Below are 20,118 nucleotides of genomic sequence, written 5' to 3'. Positions count from 1 at the left end.
ATATCCTTGGGTCTCTTATGTAACCCTCCTGTAGTCCCCTCAGGGATGTCCAATGTTGACGTTCACTTTATGTGATTAAATGCTCTTGCAAGATGAAGTCTGCCATGCCTTGTCATCTTGTTACACACAAAAGTTCTCATGAGATTTGAAATTTGATTCTCCATACATGAGAAGTTTAATAGTTCAGAGAAGAGAACGCACTAAAAGCAGAAAATCAGCAGCCAAGTGAATCGATTTACAGGGATTAAGATAAAGAACCACTCTGGTCTAATGGGTTTTAAAGGGGTAAATCTTGGGATTATGATGTCAGGTCAAGCGCTGTGGTGGAAATTGAATTGTCAAAGGGAATCTGGTGGCCAGGATTATGCCACAATCCTTGTGGCGATGGCAAGAGTTAGATCTGTGTCTACCCAGTGGTACCTAGGGTGTGACTGCGATGGAATGGGAGTTTCCACTTCAGAAGAAAAGGAATTCCATACGGAATCTGCACACTTTGGATTAGAAAAGCTAGTTGAAATAGAGTCATATATACACATAATATTACAGATGGACCTTTGCTTCCGGTGAGTGTAATTAAATTATGTTCTGTTGTTTAAAAGAGTTTTGGTCAGCAACTACAGTACTTTCAGGCTTTACGTCATAATTTGTTCTCCTTGGCTAACTTTATCAGTTTTGTTCGTCTTTTTCTTGCAGTCATTAATTCTAATATTTTGAATGACTCACAGCATGACAAATGGAGTAGACCCAGAGACGTACTACGTTTCATTTTCTTATTTATTTTTGTTTTGGAGCGTGGAGCGTTGATTGATTGAATTGGGATGTTAGCGCAAGTGTTTTCAAAATGGCAAATTATAAGAATAAGAGACTTCTTTTAAAAACATTTAACAAATCTTACCAACTCCAAACATTTGAATGGTTGTGTATATATAGTGAATTAAAATAGCCCCCAAAAAGTTTTCCTATACCGTTAAATCATTTAATGTTTATATCCATGTTAATAGCCGACACCAGCACTTGACATAGATGGGTTAACGAAAACCAGCAAGATGAAGGTGAAATGGACCCAACTGGGCCTGGTGTTTTCCTTGCTTCTGTCCATCATCATGACTTCATGCTTCATTTGGCAGTACCAGCTGCCCAAGTTAGTGCTAGGTAAGTGGTCCATGGGTCATGTGTTTACTAAATTAAATTAAATTATGCATTTTTATCCAAAGCGACTTACAGTGCATTTGAGCTATCAATTTTAACCTATCATGTGTTCCCGGGGAATCGAACCCCCAACCTTGCGTATGATAGCGCAATGCTCTACCAACTGAGCTACAGGAACACTAACCTTTACTTGCTCAGACAACAAGACTCTGTCCTTGTGAAAGCCTTAAGTCACACTTATAAACTTTAAATTATACAAAACTCTTTTGCAGGTTTATAAATACTTCCTACTGAATAAACTATAATAAAAATCTGTCTTTTTTTGTTGTCAAACGTGCATGTCTGAGAGGTTACACGAGGTGTGATTAGTAGATCCTATTATCTGCTGGGGATTGACTTTGAATGCTAAAGATGGAAGGCTGTCTTCTTTTCTAGGTGAACATGGAGTGGAGCTACATATGTAAAGCCATTTTGTGCTGCATGATCTAAAGACGTGATGAGCCTGATTCACAAAACCAGAATCAAGTTTAGGCCGTTCTCATCCCAAGGCGTCATATACTGACCCTTTTGACATTTCGTCAACATCCTACGCACATGGCACCCTCTAGCGTCAATATTAGACGCAGATAAATATGGGCCAGAAGGCGCCTCCTAGCGGTCTAACCCTAACCCTAACCCTAACCCATAATCTGTGTCTCATATTGACGCTAGAGGGTGCCATATGCGTAGGATGTTGACGAAATGTCAAAAGGGTCAGTATATGACGCCTTGGGATGAGAATGCGTTATGTTAATGTGGTAAATCACTGTTCTTAAAGGTCCTGTTTTTCGCACTTTTTTTGAAGCTTTGATTGTGTTTACAGTGTGCAATATAACATGTGTTCATGGTTCGCGTGTAAAAAAAACACAGTATTTTTCACACAATTCACCTATCTGTATACCGCTGTTTACACTGTCATAAAAACGGGCTGATGACTTCCTTGTTCTATAAAGTCCCTCCTTCAGAAATACGTAACGAGTTCTGATTGGGACAGCGGTTCCTGTGTTGTGATTCGACAGCAGCTGAGCGCAGGCTGACCTCCTGGTAACGCGATTGGACTAGTTTTGAGAAGCAAGTGGGCAGGAGCATGTGCTGGAGATGTACTTATAATCACAGGAGCGTTTTTACTGACGAGATGCGCATGAAAATCGCATTAGTTTTTTTGCACAGCCCTAACATCTAGTTTAACAAAGCTAAACAGCGTTGCCCTTTATGTAAAAAGTTACAGAAACTGTTAAACGCACCAACTTAAATAATAAAATACACTTACCTGTTGTGGTCCATAAACAACGCCTTCTCCAGACAAAGAGGGAACTGCTCCATCTTTCAAGAATAATCTTTGTGCGAATCCGGCATTAAACTGATTGAGATTGAGGAAGCTGTCCTCAGCAAAATGTGCTGCACATAGTTTTACATGTGGATTATAATTTTCGGGAACCGAGTTAAACATAAATTGTAACCATTGATCTCTAAGTACAGCGTCCCTGGGAAGGCCAAACAAAGATGATTGGACGCCGAGATGAAAATAACAGCGTTTCGACGACATGGCGACAAACTCAAACGCAGCTCTTCCTCTTCTCCGTCAGAGCCCAACAAGACCACGCCCCCTTTTTGTGAATTCATGTGGGCGGAGGTTAGTCAAAAAACTGTTTTAGTGACGTCATTCCTGCAGGAACTAGAGGGATGTAGTCCAAACGGGTCGTTTTTTTGTAGGCGAATTCTGTTAAATAAAATATCTCGCTTGGCATTGAAGTTTGAGCTTTAGAATTTTACAGATATTATTTATACTCTAACAACAACATTACACACTAACTAAAGTTTAAAACATGGAATCTCGAAGAAGGGGACCTTTAAACTAAATGGAAAATAAAAGTTGAAACATTAAAATTAGTAATTGGTAAGATGAGGCTAAAACTTAAATAAAAACAAATTAATCCTAAACATTAATATAAAAAAAGATAAAAACACAAAACAAAAGTAATCAAAATGAAACTGATAATAAAATAAAAACTAATGAAATAAAACTAACTGAAAATATAAAAATACAAGCTTTTTCAAAATATAACTGAAAACTACAGTAGTATATAAATAATATTAAAATAGCACTGGCCATTGTCATTCTTTTAAGTGCAAACACAATCTATAAAAAGTATGCCAGTGTGCCTCATGCTCAACAACCTGACACTCAGAACTGGCCTGCAAAATGGATATTTGCAGCATGCTATTTGCATTGAGCACCAATTTTGTGTCCGTTCCCTGATTTGCATAATTCTTTTAGTCATCTGGTGCCTGTGCAGTTCATTCTTAGTGAATTCAACTCTAAGAAGTTTACTCCCTTTATAAAGATGAATTTCTTCAACCCACATGATGGCTTCAGTTTTATTCTCAAATATTGTTTTCATTTTTTTCCACATCTTTAAAACGGTTAGTCAAGTTTATTTACATTTTAACCAATAAAATGTCTATATTTAGCTAGAAAAATGATGAAATGTATTCATGCAGATATTTGTCTCTATCTGTTATGTTATGGGCTTATTATTTTATGTGTGTTCAAAATTAATCTGTCACCTTTTTCATTCATTGTTTGAGCTCATGTTGCAATTTTATTCAGTTGGGAACTAAATGTGCTCTCTTCACTAATTTCCAATGTTTATGCAACATTGCTCTAAGCTTTCCCTTTTGCACTGTTCACCTTCTCTTTTTATATATATTCTTATGACTGTGTGCCCATTCTTAAGAAGAAAATACTGGGGAAAGATCCAAATCTGTGAGAATGTGCCCTCGCTTCCCGGAGCCCACACCTCTTGAACATCCCATCCACTCTTTGAATGAAGCGCTTGAGAAAGTAAGCATGTGAAGATAGAAAACTAAACCCTACACTGTCCAAAAATCATTTTTAACCAGTATTTCTGTGCTATGATTTTGTCTTTTGTAGGATTACGACACATTTTATCTCCGAGTTTGCTTTCTTCTTCTCCAAAAACTGAAGTCTAGTTATATATTTAGATCATTATTTCAAAATGTCCCCTCGCACTTTAGATGCCATTAGAGCAAAAGCCTCGGCTGAAAGTGCACCAGATTATAAATGCTGTTCCTTTGTCTATACCTGCGGCCATTAAAAGCATAAAATCATTGCTCTAAAAAAGCAGCGGTAAAATAATGTACTGCTGCTGGATGCATTCCTGACAGCACCTTAAAAATGTTATACATGAAGTGAAATTTAAATCAGTCAGGTGTCGTTATCAATGTACAGCATGAATTATGAATATGAGTGAGCCACATAATGAATAGTTTGACAATATTTAGACAAAAACATAATAAGAAAATGTAATTCATTTAGCATCATTTAGAGTGTTGGCTCATAGAATAAGTACTTGGCATAATAAAAAAATGCTCTCAGTATTAAAGAACTGTATTATTATGTTGACATGTCTAATTTACGTGCCACTAGCATCATCAAATGGAATCACAAAAATACTGACAGCCATTGGTCACTTCAACAGAATGTTCCACCCTAAACTCATGCCATTGGTTGAGTCTGATTCTGCTGGTCAGCATGTTTAACAGATAAATGTTTTGAATGCCACTGTGATATTTCAGGGAAAACGTATGTGTGGCTTACTTGTATTTGTTTGTACTGGAAATATATACTGCTGTTGGAATCGGTATGATTTTATTTAAGAGTGTACTGATTCTTTTCTTTTTATTTATTTATTTTTCCAGCAAGGATGCATTACATTTATGGTTTATTTTAACATGGAACGCATTACACAAATCACATTTGACTTCAGCTACATCTTCTGTATGCCAGAATCACTGCTGGCATATTAACAGATGTAGTTATGTCTTGTCATTTGTTTAGGTTGACGCACTGCTGCGGAATAACATCAACCCCATCAGTCTGCCCTCATTGTCAGCTATTGTTACTTACAATGACACAGTACTGTGGACAGGGAACTTCGGCAAAAGGAATGGTAGTGATCCAAACTCTGCACCACCAAATGAATACACCATTTACAGGTAAGGAACATTTATCTATTATGTTTTTCCATAAATATATATATATATATATATATATATATATATATATATATATATATATATATGTGTGTATGTATATATGTATGTGTGTGTGTTACATATACTGTACATTTACTAGTAAGAGTAAGAATCAAGTTGAAGTTTTTGTAGTTTATATAATAAAACATATTTTTGTAAGACCTTCTCAAGTCATGAAATAATTCAGTGTGTGGCTAGCAACGCCTTTTTGCATCGAAAGTTACATTCAAATTCACTTACTTCAATATTATTGGTTAATAAGAGAGATGATAAACTTGCCGGTGCATCACCCTCATACAGTAATGTCTAGCACAGAGAGGGAGCGTTATCACAATTGGCAATTAATTGTCTGAGTGTCTCCTTTGTGATCTTTTTCCCCTTTTCAAGGGTCCTTGATTTGGACCAATATAGCTGCAATCATTCATGAATCATCACCTAAGAGTTGTTCTGCTCTTTTTCATTGACGGAGCTCACATCTCCACGTTTAAAGCCCAATTATATGCCTAGCCTGATTTAATCAGTCCAAATCCACTTCTAATTTGCTCATTTTACATTTAGATTGGAGATATCATTGTCAAATACCACAGCTTAGTGTCGTTGCGATTTCAAAGTGGACAAAAGAAAGCTTGTCTTCTCTGTTGAAAGCCATGGTCTTTTGTTTTTTTAATTTAGGCACATGTCTGCTTTTAAAAATCAGAACCAAATGGACATGAATACCAGCACTATTTGAAGGCACATACAGAAGCAGTGCATAGTTTTAATCATTATGTATTCAAAATGAACATCCACTCCAGAGGCAGTAATAATAGACCTTATTTCTGTCTAGAGTATGGCCTCCAAAATTACATTTGTAGAGCTCATATTGAAGGGAAAGGGTTTGTACAATTATTCAATTAATTGCTTTCACATCACACACACATATTTCCCTTTTAGTTTATAAAACCTTTCTATGGACTGTATTGTGCTGTATTTAACATCAAAGCTTATTTCTAAAAGCTCTTGAGGGTTTGCAGCTGTATGGAACGGTTTTGAATACAGATGATGAGGCTGGTGGTGTTATCAGACCTTGAGAATGTATAGCCACTTTCTCAGCTTTCCGAGAAGTAATCTGAGAAGAGAAGAGTCACTGAGCTGCTTTTCTGTAGTTATAGCTGTAAGGAACATCTTGTACACAACCTAGCAATTGTTTTCATAACTCAAAATATTGTGATGGGCTATGGAACAGTTTTATGACATTTTCAGAGTCAAGGGTATTCACAAATATAATCAATCTTTTAGTTGCGAGGTGTTTTGACATGTTATGCTCACATGGCTGAGTATATAGGATTTATGAGGGCACACTGTTAAGTGATGTTATTTTCATAGTTCAAAAGGCTGAGTATGAGCTCATAAACTACCCAATGCCAGTTTAAGTGTTAAGTTTTGACGCACACGGCCAATTGACCAGCCAGTCAAGGCTGCACAATGCAAAAGAGTTAAGAAGTCAGGAATTGTTAAAAGCCTTTTCATGAACATGTGAAACCTAACATGGAAAAAAAGTAAAAAATAAATAAATAGATAAATTGTTTTTTTGGAAGAAATGACACCAATCAGTAAGAATAGGTTTACCTTTGCATTTACCTATACAGTTAAGGATTTTGTGATGACATCCTTCAATGCTTAAAGTAGCATTATACTTCACTTGATGTCTAGCAATTCTATGGCATTTTCATGATTAATAATTCAGTTTCATTGCTGAACTTATAGCACCAATGCAAAAGAAGCTGTTATTTTCTCATAGCTTAGGATAATTTTCATAAATAATAAAAAATCTTATTTTGAGCACACTGACTATAGGCAATGTCTGAATCTGCTGCACATTTGCCCATTCTGTAGGATTGCTAGTGTATCCAAGATTTTTCCCACCCTGATGCTGTATAGACTGTGGGAAGATGGCAAGGTGGCCTCTCTGGATGACCCCCTGGAGAAGTATGTGGACAACTTCACCATTAAAAACCCCCTGGGCAAAAGCAGAGACTCTGAGCTGAAATACGTCACTGATGGGTTGATCTTCCTTGACAGCGGTGAGGTTCAAATCCGTTCGTCCTCTGTAACATTAAGAAGAATGGCCAGCCAGCTTTCTGGTAAGTTTCCAGCTTCCAGTCTTGTTTCACGAAGCAATTCCATGAATGCACAATCACAGAGTGTTGGAATAACAACATTGTTTATTCACAGCATGTAATAACCATAGCAGCAGGTCAAAATGAATGTTTCTTTGAGCTCAGCAGTGGGCCAGCTGTTTGACCTTAATTACTGGTGGTGAACATGGACAATATAGTGGAAAAACTCAGAATTAAACACAATGAATTATTCTATTGCATTTTCATAGTAATAAAAGGAATGTACCTTAAGTGACTGGCGATGTCTTCACTTACTTGATGTGTGTAATTACTGATCACAGCTGCTATGCCTGTATGCTAATTAAAATGAAATGCAGATATGAATTTAAACCCTTTTAGTGCAGAAATTAAACCGTCTTTAAATGTAAGCTCTCATCAGCATTAAAGTCTTATGCTGTTGCTGTCTTTAGTAGTTTGTTGTTGTTCCACCTTATCCATTTTATTTTCAACTGTAAAACAATGGACAAAGACAGTGTTTTGACATTACTTTGCTTACTGATGATGAGATTGAGTTCAAATGCACACTGAATGCATACATTAGCATACAAAGTGTACTATGGGCTTTTGAACTAAGAAGAGTTTTTCATACTGTGCCTTCAAAACTTTAGTGTAAATGCTCACAAGCCGCTGCTTTTTTAATACCAATATAGGTTGCAGCTGTCCAAAATCCTTCAATAACTGCTTCTTTGCAGAGCCTCCGTTACATTTATCCTACTTTATCTGTATTTCCTTGCAGTAACTTGGGAAGACCAAGTTTCAAATGTAGAAATGTAAATGATTTATTCTGGCTTATGAATAAGTATTCAATAAAATTATTGTTGTGAATGTACAGGACAAACTATTTTTGCTGCTTAGTTTTAATGCATGCTCTTACTTTGGAAAACATTTTGTGTTCTTTATTTTTATGTTTTGACCTCTTTAAAAGAACATGAATTTCCCTATTCTGCAAATGTTCATATCAGTGTAGAAAAATAGATTTTTAAAGAGTCACAATTATGCATTAGTCACAATATTGTAATTTTTGCAGGTTTACCCCGAAGACTCCGTGGAACTACCTTGCTGTGGAAAGGAAAGACCAAGTCTGCAATCAACCTCCTGCAAGATGATGTGCTCGTCGCTGATCCTGGGACCAAGTAAGTTTCCGCCATGTAACCAGATTTCTTCCTATCAGCTACTTTTAACAAACTCATTTTGTGCCATCTGAATTGCTGTTTCTTTGTGTAGAGGTTATGAACCATGGCGATAATGATAATATCTTTTCTGTTGTCTTCTAATAACACTCCTTGGGGGCAGAAAGAAGACATACTGTAACATACTGTTCTCTTCTATTTTCTCTGTTAGATGTCACTACAGCAATTTGGCCTTCTCTTTGCTCGCCCATGTCCTCTCTGAGAGAGTTGTCGGTATCAATTACCAGCGATGGATTACGGATAACATTCTGGGCAGGTTGGGAATGGAGGACACAGGGTTTGACATCAACCCTGGTATTCAAAGTCAAATGGCTGTAGGTGTATACGCCAGTGGCCAGAATGCACCTCTTTATGACTTGGGTTGGTACCGCCCCTCAGGCCAGATGTATTCAACAGCTGCTGACATGGCTAAATTATCAATGATGTTACTGGGAGCCTATCACCGCAAGATACTGGAGCCCGACACTTTAAAAATAATGCTAACCCCTTTGTTCCGCTGTGAAAAAGACTACTTCGCCAACCGCACCGGAACACCATGGGAAGTGAATGAACAGATGGGATATGAGGTGCTACGCAAGGATGGCGATCTGGACGGCTACTCCTCTATGTTCTCTCTGGTGCCTCGCCTTAAACTTGGATTGGTGGTGCTGATGGCAGGCACACGGCCGCAGAACCAGGATATTGTGTCAAAGACCTACTCGTTTATCATTCCTGCCATGGAGAGGGCCTTCAGGGAGGCCAAGCGGTTTCTTATTCCTCCGCCCAATCCTGCACCCTACGTGGGCTTTTACACTTACAACAACATTACGTTTTACGAGATTAAAGTGGGACCAGATGGTGTCTTGATCATGCAGCAGTTTGGACCTCAAATAGATGATCTCATTCCTGAGCAGTATCGTACCATTAAATTGAATTACCTAGTGGACCGAGTCTTTAAAGTCGTGTTTGAGAAAGAATATCCTTGTGTGCTGCACGTCAACACAGCGTCGGTGTCCCTCGAAGCCCAAGATGGGCAGCTGTTTAACTTTTATGTCTTTGACAAGAAAGGCATGTCTCCTGGATTCGACGCTCCGGGGCTCAACACATATAATGTGATTAGAATATCTCGCAGACCCACGTTCTCTAACTGAGGATGAAATGGTTTCTGAAAAACTGTACTCTTAGACACAGGGGGTATATTTATGAGTGATTGCATCAAATGATCACAGAGGATGATTACCACTGTTATTGTTTTTTTTTTGTTTTTTTTTTGTAATAGCTTAAATTTCAGTATAACCTATTTGGTAACACTTTACAATAAGGTTCATTAGTTAACATTAGTTAACTACTTTAGTTAACATGAACTAAGCATGAACAAAACTTCTACTGCATTTATTAATCGTTTCAGTTCATTTCAACATTTACTAATGCATTATTAAAATCAAAAGTGAACTGTATGTTCATTAACTAAAATTAACAAAGTTTAATAACTACTGTAATAAATGTATTGTTCATTCATGTTAGTTAATACATTAACATTAACTAATGAAACCTTATTTTTGCACACATTCATATGCTTGTGAAAGTGACATGACATTCAGCCAAGTATGGTGACCCATACTCAGAATTCGTGCTCTGCATTTAACCAATCCGAAGTGCACACACACACACTGTGAACACACACCCGGAGCAGTGGGCAGCCATTTATGCTGCGGCGCCCTGGGAGCAGTTGGGGGTTTGGTGCCTTGCTCAAGGGCACCTATGTCATGGTATTGAAGGTGGAGAGAGCTGTACATGCACTCCACCCACCACCCACAATTCCTGCCGGCCCGAGACTTGAACTCACAACCTTTCAATTGCCAGTCCGACTCTCTAACCATAAGGCCACGACTTCCCTATATATAGATGTCCTCATATTTTCATATCTCCTTGCCATTGTATATAAAAACCTTTTTGTACAGTTAGCATCGTAAATAAATGAGTTCTTTAAGCAAAATAACATTATTTTATTAATGTTATGGAGACCTCATTGGGTTTAATGATCTCACTAAATCACTGTCACATTTTCATTTTCTATGCTATTGCAATTGAATATGCAGAAATAAATCCAGTTTCCAATGCTGTAATATTGTTTTATACAAAATAAGCCTTGGTTTAAGTCCCGTTTGATGTAGGAATATTAATGTGCTGGAATCTTCCGAAAAAGATTTGAGTGTGACAATCATTTGAAATGTCAGTTCATTGTTAGAATTGAAAGGTCAATATGCATTCATACCTCTAACCCTAAGAGTTTTGAACTTGTGTTTTCGATCTCCATTATATATTCGTAAGAATAAGTATGGAATTATGAGAATGCAAATAAGTTTTTAGGCTTAGTTTGTACAGTGGAATGAATACAGATAATTTACAAAAACATACCAAAATAAACCATGGGTATCTGCAATTGGAACCTAATTCTGCGGTATAGTGGAGAACTGGTGATTTGGAAAGACACACCCACTAAAACTGATAATATATTCAAAACCTTTTTAATAGAGACTACAACATTGCTTTATTTCTATTTTAATAAACAATTCTTGTATCATATATCAATAGAACTTGGTGTTAAACCCATTAATGTTTTTCTTCTCATGTTCTATAAATTACAGATTACAAGTCTTTCCCGAGACCGTGACCCATTCATCTCTCATTTACGTCACAGCAGGATTTAGCTGCTAGATTAAACTGTCAACAGGCAAGGTCACCAACATGGGACAGAAACAAATAATGAGCAATGTTTGAAAGTGAAGCCACAGTTCTACAATCTATTTAATATTACAATCCACAGATACAAGAAATATTCTAATTCTCAAGATGCTGAATTCTAGTGAAGCACTTTTGGCACAAACATTTCTAAACCAACAATAAAACTCCATCATTGCAACACTTTAACTAGAATCCCCGCACACAGCATTCTTGTACCTGACAAGCCCTTGCAGTTAATTGAAACATAAAATACACACATTTACGTAATAGTCTGTAAAGATTAATGTGCCATGCCGCTCTTATTGTTCTATTTTCATGATGTATTTTCCAAAGACTCCCCTCTGGCACAAGTTTGTTACTTCCTCTCCTCTCTAGTTCTGGAGGCAAGTAGATCCGGGGAACAATGTGCTTTTCACCCCTTGTTTTCATGTCCCCATGACACAGATGACAAAAAAGAACAACTCGTTCCCAATAAGACTGATGGCGATCGTTTAAAATGATTACTGTCCATATGACATTTTATACAGTAATACAGTTTAGATTTGCAGGACAGATGTCCATCCACATGCTGATAGATAGATAGATATTTTAATTTGTTTTAAAATGCATTGTATTTATACAATCTAAATAAATGATCTACAAGCATAATTCCTAATTTGATTGAAAAAGCTTTGAATAAAGAAACAAGGATAATTATGCCTATACACTGAATTAAGTAACACTTTATTTTGATAGTCCACTTTAAACAATCTAACAACTAGAAATAACTTTGCAACTACATGTCAACTAGCAGTCATTAGAGTAGACTGTCTGCTTAACATCTGCTAATATTATTTCGATAGTCTTTGCAAGTACATGTCAACTTATTTTACTAACTTTACCATAAGCTAACAGTCTACTAATACTCTAATGAGAGTTAGTTGACATGTAGTTGCAATTTAATGAGCGGTAATTGACATGTAGGTGCATAGTTATTTATAGTTAGTAGAATGTCTAAAGAAAATAAAGTGTAACCCTGAATTTTACAGAACATTTGATACAAACTTTATGTGAATTATACAGATGTCCCTTTTTTTTTTTTTTTTTTAACTGATGCATAGCAGAAATTTTGTAATCGGTTAATCAATGACTTTGGCGTCTCCTGAAATTTCACTAATGTTCACAGGAACAATGTCATTGACCATGAGTGGCTTGATAACAAGTGGCATTTCTGCAAAATTGTACATTTTTGTTCTAATTTTTATTTATTTATTTAGACAGCATGACCACACTGGTTAGCATTATCTTAAGTTGGTCTTTGGCTACAAAAAGCCTTATAGACAATATCAATCCAAACCCAGTATGTGTCCATTCACATGTAGTTTTAAGTAAACGTCACTTATTTGCGCAGTATTGTAATTGACCCATTTCACATCTGTCTTTTTCTGTTATTAGCAAGAGGTAACCAAAGCTTCCTATGTGAGATTGCAGAGCATGTTGTCTCACATGAAAGCATTCATTCTCCCATTCCCACCCGCTGCTGATAATGACAAAAGGAAGTGGGCCGCTCGTGTTCTTGCTCTTAGCCTGGATGTTGGAGATCAGTGGGGTTGTCTTTGGGGATGATGTAGAAAGGCATTGAGTCATTACGAGAAGAGCCTGATGGCAGGCGACTCCACACCAGCGCTTGAAAGCGCTCCCGGAAACGACTGGAGAGAAGGTTGTAGATGAGGGGGTTAACAGCGGAGCTGAGGTAGAAGAGCACACCTGAGATTATGTGCACATATTCAAATATGTTATGCATGTGGTCCGTCCAACTCGTGATGAAGCTCCACAAGAGTCGGTCGATGTGGAAGGGAGCCCAACAGATGGCAAACACTAATACCACCACAACTATAGGGAGAGAGAGAAGGAATCAAGTATATTGTATATAATGTTATAAAGTTACAATTGCAATGGATTATTTTTGTGATTAATTCAGTGTACAGAATAGATGTATGGTTAATTGCATTTAGTTCACTACAGTTTCAATGTAATTTTTAATGAGACATTGTTTCAAAGGAACTTTATGTAAATATATTGCCTATGTCCAAGATAAAGATGACAACAGCAAGGAAATTTTTTCTGATGTTTTGAGATGTGAGGAAGAAAGACTTTAACGAGTAAATCACTCATTAAATCAATTAATTAAATGACCATACTATCCAGCTATTAAATATTTATGGGCTAATTGTTTATTCAATTAAAAGTAATCGATAGATTGCTGCAGGTAGTACTGCTGATGCATCTCAATCTATTGTCAGAGACATTAAAGCAGAGTGAATTTTTAGGTTGCAGTCTTACAGTAATATATATAGTAAAACTGAAGGGGTGAGTCATGCAAGGCACTTTAATTGTGTGGAAGTAGTGTTGAAGTCCACCTAAAGATATACTTATTTGATTGTGCTAAAGTGGAACTACTGCAAGCATGCTTTAGGTACACTTTAAATATCTTGCATTTAAAGTTGCATTGAAAGATCATACAAACATTATCAACAGTGACATTAAAACCCATTCTAGGGATGATATTAAGAAAAAAGGTTAATTATGATATATCATTAGTATGATATGATATATCATCAGTAAATCTCGATTGATATGTCAGTAAAGTTAAGAAATTTATACTTAAAATGAATTAAATAAATGCATTTTAAATTCATTACATTTTTACTAAGAAAATCACGAAGCCCTTTTCTAGAAAACAAGCACTGCTAATGCTTCTCTCAAACACTTATAATATAAAGAAACCCTAAAATAGCAATGTGATGAGCTTATAGTTGAGTGTATAATTGAATAGCTGTAATGGTGAGAGATTTGTGCCGTTACAGTTTGTAACTGTATAGACACATGCTCTATAAAAGCAGATGAACGTGTCTTGCTTTTAGGTCCCTTTCATTATGTTGGTTCACTTTACTTTGTGAGTTTTACCAGAGCAGAGAGCCATGATATGATCGTAACACCTGCTAAAAACTGAAAGCCGCTTTGGGAATAACATCATCGCCATTAAGGAAAGGCATACAGAAGATGTGAAACACTATAAGAAAGGGATTTCTTTTGTTGTTGTTGGTTGGTTGGATTTGGACAATTGTTCGGCTAGATATTTCACTCCTCCATAACTTACACCATGCAGATAGATGTTTTCAGACATCTAAGTGACGCTTTTACAGTGGGATTTAGATTCGCCAGTGGATTATTGATGCTACTAATTTGGATTTCCTATAATAATGTCCAAAAGGAAATAAAAAAAGAAATGTTATGTTTTAAAAATGATCTTTTATGAAAGTGTAAACCCATAAAAAAAATACAAAATAGGCTTTTGTTTCTTCTCTATGCCATGCCTTGCATGACTCACTGCTTTAGTTTTACTATACAGTATATTAGTAATATATTTTAACCTAGCAATTAATTCTGCATTAATTCACTGGCAATAGAGTGAGATGCATGAGAAATACTTCTATTGTGTGGCCTTCCACACACACACACACACACACACACACACACACACACACACACACACACACACACACACACACACACACACACACACACACACACACAAGTTAATAAAAAAGCACAAATAAAATAACAGTACTTCGAATAATATAAAAATATATGCAAAAAAACATTTATCCCATACACTGAAGACTTTAATATTCTATTTTAATTTAATCTAATCTACTCATATACACACTATATATAATACTGTATATAAACACACACACATATATAAATGTTGTTTTTACTGTAAAAATCTGGCCATCACTTACAATGCATCTTGGTGACCTGCCTCCTCCGTCTGCTGTCCAGATTGATTTTCCAGCTGTCCTGGTTCTTGTCCAGTTTGTCCTTCCTCTGCTTCTGTCCCCTGGCCAGTGTCAGACCAATCATCAGATACAGCACGCTGATCATCATCATGGGGACAAAGTAAAAGAGAACAGTGGTGACCTGGATCACCAAGTTATACATCCATTTGGGCTTGAGCAGGTTGCAGGTAGCTGATTCCAGAACCCTCTCTGGAAGGTACTGGTACTGCAGGCCATGAAGTGAGGTGTTTGGGATGGCGCAGATCAGGGAAACAACCCAAACGCTAGCAATGACCCTTTGTGCATGTTTGTTGGTTATGGCATAGCGGGTTTTTAGCGGGTGGATGACAGCTATGTAGCGTTCAATGCTTAGCACTGTAACGTTGAGCACAGAAGCAAAACAAACCATCTCAAATAAGAAGATCTTGAAACAGCAGATGCTTTCGCCAAAGGGAAAAGGGTAGTTCTGCCAGAGCTCGTAGATTTCCAGCGGCATCCCAAAGAGCAGCACCAGCAGGTCTGAGATGGCCAAGCTAAAAAGATATAAATTGCTGGGTGTCCGCATCTTCCTGTCTTTAGTGATCACGGTGCAAGTGAGGAGGTTTCCCAAGACCCCAGTGATGAAGATGAAGATGTACGTAAAGGTTACAGGAAGGAAGAAAGGAGATCGTCTAGGGCCCAGAAGCCTCAACAGAACTTCATCCATGGTCTGAAGGTGACAGCGTCCACTCTCGTTGCCGGTGAAGTTGAATGTAGTGATGTTGCAGAACACATAGTCCTGGTCTGATCCATTCACAGACTCACAAAGGCAGGTCAGAGCCATTATGGCAATCGAGGGAGAAATTGTTAAATGTGCCGGTCTTGAAGTAAGCGTTTGAACTGCTACCTCTCAGACTGTACCTACAGCATGATGGAGACCTGTGTCAAACAGATTTGAACAATCTTAGTGCAGACTAGCCAGTATAAAGGCTGATGCAGTGGAGGTACATTATAGTGTGTTTACAGGAACATTATCTGCTTTTTTTTCTTGATTACTGTCATTTCCTCAATTGCAAATGGATTTTAATCACCCTGAACAATTAAACACAGTCTGCTTTATCCTGCCAACAAATCACCTGTAGGATTCCTTCATTTTTTTTTTCATTGTGAGCTTTTCCAGAGATTTGATATTTAACCATTACCTTGACAAGTAACATATTTAGTATTTAAATGATAGGAGTATTGTTATATATATATATATAATGTGTGTGTGTGTGTGTGTGTGTGTGTGTGTGTGTGTGTGTGTGTGTGTGTGTGGGTGTGTGTGTGTGTGTGTCTATTTTATGCGTAAATCAGTATGCATCATTTTTTTTTTTAATTAAAATATATACTAGGCTATATCCATCCAACCAGTTTGGTCAAGGTCTAGCCAGGTCATATTCATCATCTAGATCGGCTAGACCAGCTTGGACTAGCTAATGACCATAACTGACCAGCTTGGTCTAGCTACAAAAAAAATATATATATATATTTAAAACTATCTGTCATTAGATGGGTAACACATAAGCTGCCATAACTCTTACCTTGTGTGCCATGGTACATATTAGCCCATAATAATAAAGTAATTCATTAACAGGTATAAATGAATTAATCAACCTGGTTCCACTTTTTCTGAACTCACTCTAAATGTAAATCCATGCAAACGCATATTATGTGAATACATCCTAATACCTCTTCATAAGTTTATTTGAGATCCCTGAGAAACTTAATTTAAAAACTCATCAGCCCACATTCTCATCCTTAAATTAATCAGGACGCGTATTGAGAGGATTTGACTGTTGCTTTTTGACCAAAAAATCTAAATAACAAATGTTAATTAAGGTTCAGTGTGTTCATGCATGTAAAATCATTTAAAACATTGATTACGCTACCTAACAGAAGCAGCATATAGTATATTAAAACATATTTGTAAAATATATAGTTGGTATACAGCTGACTGGATTTGAGTTTAAAAATGTACTTTATATAAATGTTACTTCAACAAATACATTATTTAAGCCTTCAGTGTTTTTAAATTAAGAAATGCTAAAAGACACGCACCTTTCCAGCGTCCTCAATGCACGCGCACCGCATCCAGACTTGTTCTTTCAACTTGATCCCTGTTCACGCACATGTTAAAACGATCCCAGTAAGCAATCAGTGTGTCTGTAAAGCTGTAAGACCGTGCACCCACAGCAGGTGTCATTCACAGTCATTACAGTGTCTCTGCCTTGACGGAGTTGCTCGGATGATGGATCTTTGCGGTGAAGACGCACCCTAACAGATGACAGGCTGCCGGGCTTTCATCCTTCTCGGTGTTCGTTTCTCAGAGGTTTCATCTGCAAATCAAAATGATTTTACCTTTGATTGTTTATGCTTCACTCGTTTTAAAGTGGATTCAATGGACCGGTATGGAGGGAGGCAATTGCACGCGCCTCTGTCTGCCTCCAATCACAGTGGCGGATGGTTGAAAATTGTCTAGGTAGGGCGCCAACAATTTTAGCATACATTCCGGTATGATTAATCCCAGTAAAACAAAATAAAAAGTATGAAGATTTAAAACATTTTAAATAAATTGTTTTACCAAGTTCAAGATTCGAGATGATTCCCACAAAACTGTTTTCGACAAACTTTTTTATAGATTAATTTAAACATTTGTAATTTTCATAATTCACAATTTATGTATTTTTTATGTATTTTTTTGCATTTGTTTAGAGCATTTTCTATACATATATAAATAACTACAAGTCAAGCAGCAATACCAAACAGGACCACACGGAGAGGCCAACACAGAACTATACTAGTCTCCTTAACCAGACTGTATATAAATATACATGGATCCATTCAGAATTATTAAACAAAGCAAAGCACAAATTAAGAAAGTAAATCAAATAAAAATAAATAAAAACATTCTGAATCTGTCGAATGTGGTGATCTGAAAGCAGGTCAACATGACCCATGACCATGCCCATGTAGTATACACACCACAGACCCCAGCAAACCCCTGTAAAAACCCGCTTCTTCAGCAAGTGTCCATTATAAAACACTTGTCAGACATGCGACCATACTGAAATGCGCTCGTGCAAAAAGCTATCAGAGAGCACAAATACACAGTCTGTTTGTTTGCACATTAATAATGACGTACCCACACATCCAATAGTGTACGGTTGCAGTATGTCAGTGTCATCGTCTTTACCTCCATTAAGCAATCGTCATCCATCAAAACCTTACTGGTTTGCTTTATTCAGCCCCTACTTCAGCTTAAAGATAATTAATATAGGTATGTTTGTTCCCACCAACCGCTGTTCAAGTGTCTTTACTGTATTTTTGATCAAACAAATACAGCCTTGGTGAGCATAAATGTTAAATAAAAAATTTATTAAAAAAATAGTACCGCTCCATTTATTTTGACCTGTAGTGTGTATGTATGTGTGTGTGTGTGTGTGTGTGTGTATGTTTGTGTGGACTGCTGTATATAGGCTAACAACACTCTCCAGTCTTTATTACTCTTTTTTAGAATATGCCCCAGTTTTTAATGGAAAATCCATCATTATGAATAAACATGGATTTTCTGTGAAGATTTTAGTGTTATCTTTTGCTCATGTTCAAGCCTTCTAGGCTCTTAACAAGCTATGCAGTGTGCACTGTACATTCAACTATACTCACACCTTTGGGTCAAATAATTCATAACCTTCTTTGATTGACTTCACTTCAGCTGCATTCATGCATACACATTCTTTTTAAGTTCTTTAAATGACCATTCTTTTTTTTATACTGTATATGGGGGAAGTAAAATATGTAAAAAAAAAAAAAGGTATAAAAGATAGAAAGCACTTTATGATGAGTAAGTGGATTTAATATCTACTGTATATGTGATTTAAATTTCTTTGAACTGGTGGAGTAGAGTGCTCTTGATTAAGATGACAACACTCTGAACTTTTTGTAAATTGGATATGTTCAAAGAGTTAAAAACTTTGGGGCTTTTATGAGGTTAGTAGTTCATGTAACTAAAAATAATATTCATGTAACTTTTACATTTACAGCAATAGGACCGAAACTAAAATCCATGGTGCTTGTCAAATACTATTTAGATGCAGTAATAAAAGATCAGAGCAGGTATAGAATCTACCAAAAGAGGGCATTATATGTGTCTAAGCAAACAGTGAAATGCAATGAGCGCTGCTGAGAGGAGATAGAATTGTATGTCCATATGGTAATGTGTTTAGAAATGTTTTAGTATGCACACAAAATGTCTCAGTAAATTTTTTTTGATAGATTAATTTAAGTAATCTGAGCATCAATAATGGATCATCACCACTAATAACAAATTTTAAAATGAAAACTGAATACCATCAGAATTTTAATTTTTTTGTATTCAAAGGCATATTCAACCCTTAAAGAAGATAAGGTAACATAAAATGAGATTAGATAAGATAACACTTTATTGATTCAAAGGGAACCCATGAACAGTATGGTCAGTGTTGGGGAGTAACTAGTTACATGTAACTTAATTACGTAATTTAATTACAAAATAAAAATAACTGTAATCAGTTACAGTTACTAAGAAACAATGAGTAATTAAATTACAGTTACTTCTGAAAATTTTAAAGATTACAGTGGGGATTACATTTGAATATTTACACACATCCACATACAGATGTAATTGATTTCTTTCCCAAATTGAACCGACTATTCTGAGACGTACGGCCCTATAATTTCCGCGATGCAGAAACATAGTCTGGTTAGTAGAATCCAGTCATAAAAACGGGATTGCTATTGCCTAACACGGACGGAATATGCCACATTTTGGACAAATATATCAAAAGTACACTTGAATCAAAGCATATGCAAAGTTTTAATATTTGCTATAAATTCAGAGACAAAGGTTACTGTTGTTAAACCATGCCACAAATTTACATATTTATTTATTTAAAAATAAATACAAATGGTAATCCATTT

General features: G+C 36.5%; 2 protein-coding genes across 4 annotated transcripts; one reads left to right on the top strand and one right to left on the bottom strand.

The window, feature by feature from the left end:
• The first annotated feature begins 369 nt into the window (after positions 1-369).
• On the top strand, positions 370-10,085 carry LOC132119548 (putative beta-lactamase-like 1). 2 transcript variants are annotated; one of them, XM_059529609.1, is made up of 7 exons: positions 370-563; positions 1,002-1,152; positions 3,930-4,033; positions 5,051-5,208; positions 7,123-7,370; positions 8,434-8,539; positions 8,748-10,085. In XM_059529609.1, exons 2-7 carry the CDS (start codon positions 1,047-1,049, stop codon positions 9,724-9,726), a joined length of 1,701 nt encoding a protein of 566 aa, XP_059385592.1. In that variant the 5' UTR covers positions 370-563; positions 1,002-1,046; the 3' UTR covers positions 9,727-10,085. The 2 variants fall into 2 exon arrangements, with proteins under 2 accessions (XP_059385592.1, XP_059385591.1); XM_059529608.1 differs by having other exon boundaries at positions 3,927-4,033.
• A 2,341-nt stretch (positions 10,086-12,426) lies between these two features.
• Positions 12,427-17,604, bottom strand: LOC132119549 (neuromedin-U receptor 2-like). Of its 2 annotated transcripts, XM_059529610.1 has the most exons (3): positions 17,221-17,604; positions 15,106-16,059; positions 12,427-13,192 (listed from the first exon to the last, which is right to left on the bottom strand). In XM_059529610.1, the coding sequence occupies exons 2-3, from the start codon at positions 15,962-15,964 to the stop codon at positions 12,882-12,884; spliced, it is 1,170 nt and encodes a 389-aa protein (XP_059385593.1). In that variant the 5' UTR covers positions 15,965-16,059; positions 17,221-17,604; the 3' UTR covers positions 12,427-12,881. The 2 variants fall into 2 exon arrangements, with proteins under 2 accessions (XP_059385593.1, XP_059385594.1); XM_059529611.1 differs by lacking the exon at positions 17,221-17,604 and having other exon boundaries at positions 15,106-16,140.
• Positions 17,605-20,118: the final 2,514 nt, after the last annotated feature.

The sequence above is a fragment of the Carassius carassius genome, chromosome 38 (assembly GCF_963082965.1).
Source record: "Carassius carassius chromosome 38, fCarCar2.1, whole genome shotgun sequence".
Classification (NCBI taxonomy): domain Eukaryota; kingdom Metazoa; phylum Chordata; class Actinopteri; order Cypriniformes; family Cyprinidae; genus Carassius; species Carassius carassius.
The sequence above is the reverse complement of the archived record's forward strand: the minus strand, read 5'-3'. Positions and strand labels throughout refer to the sequence as shown.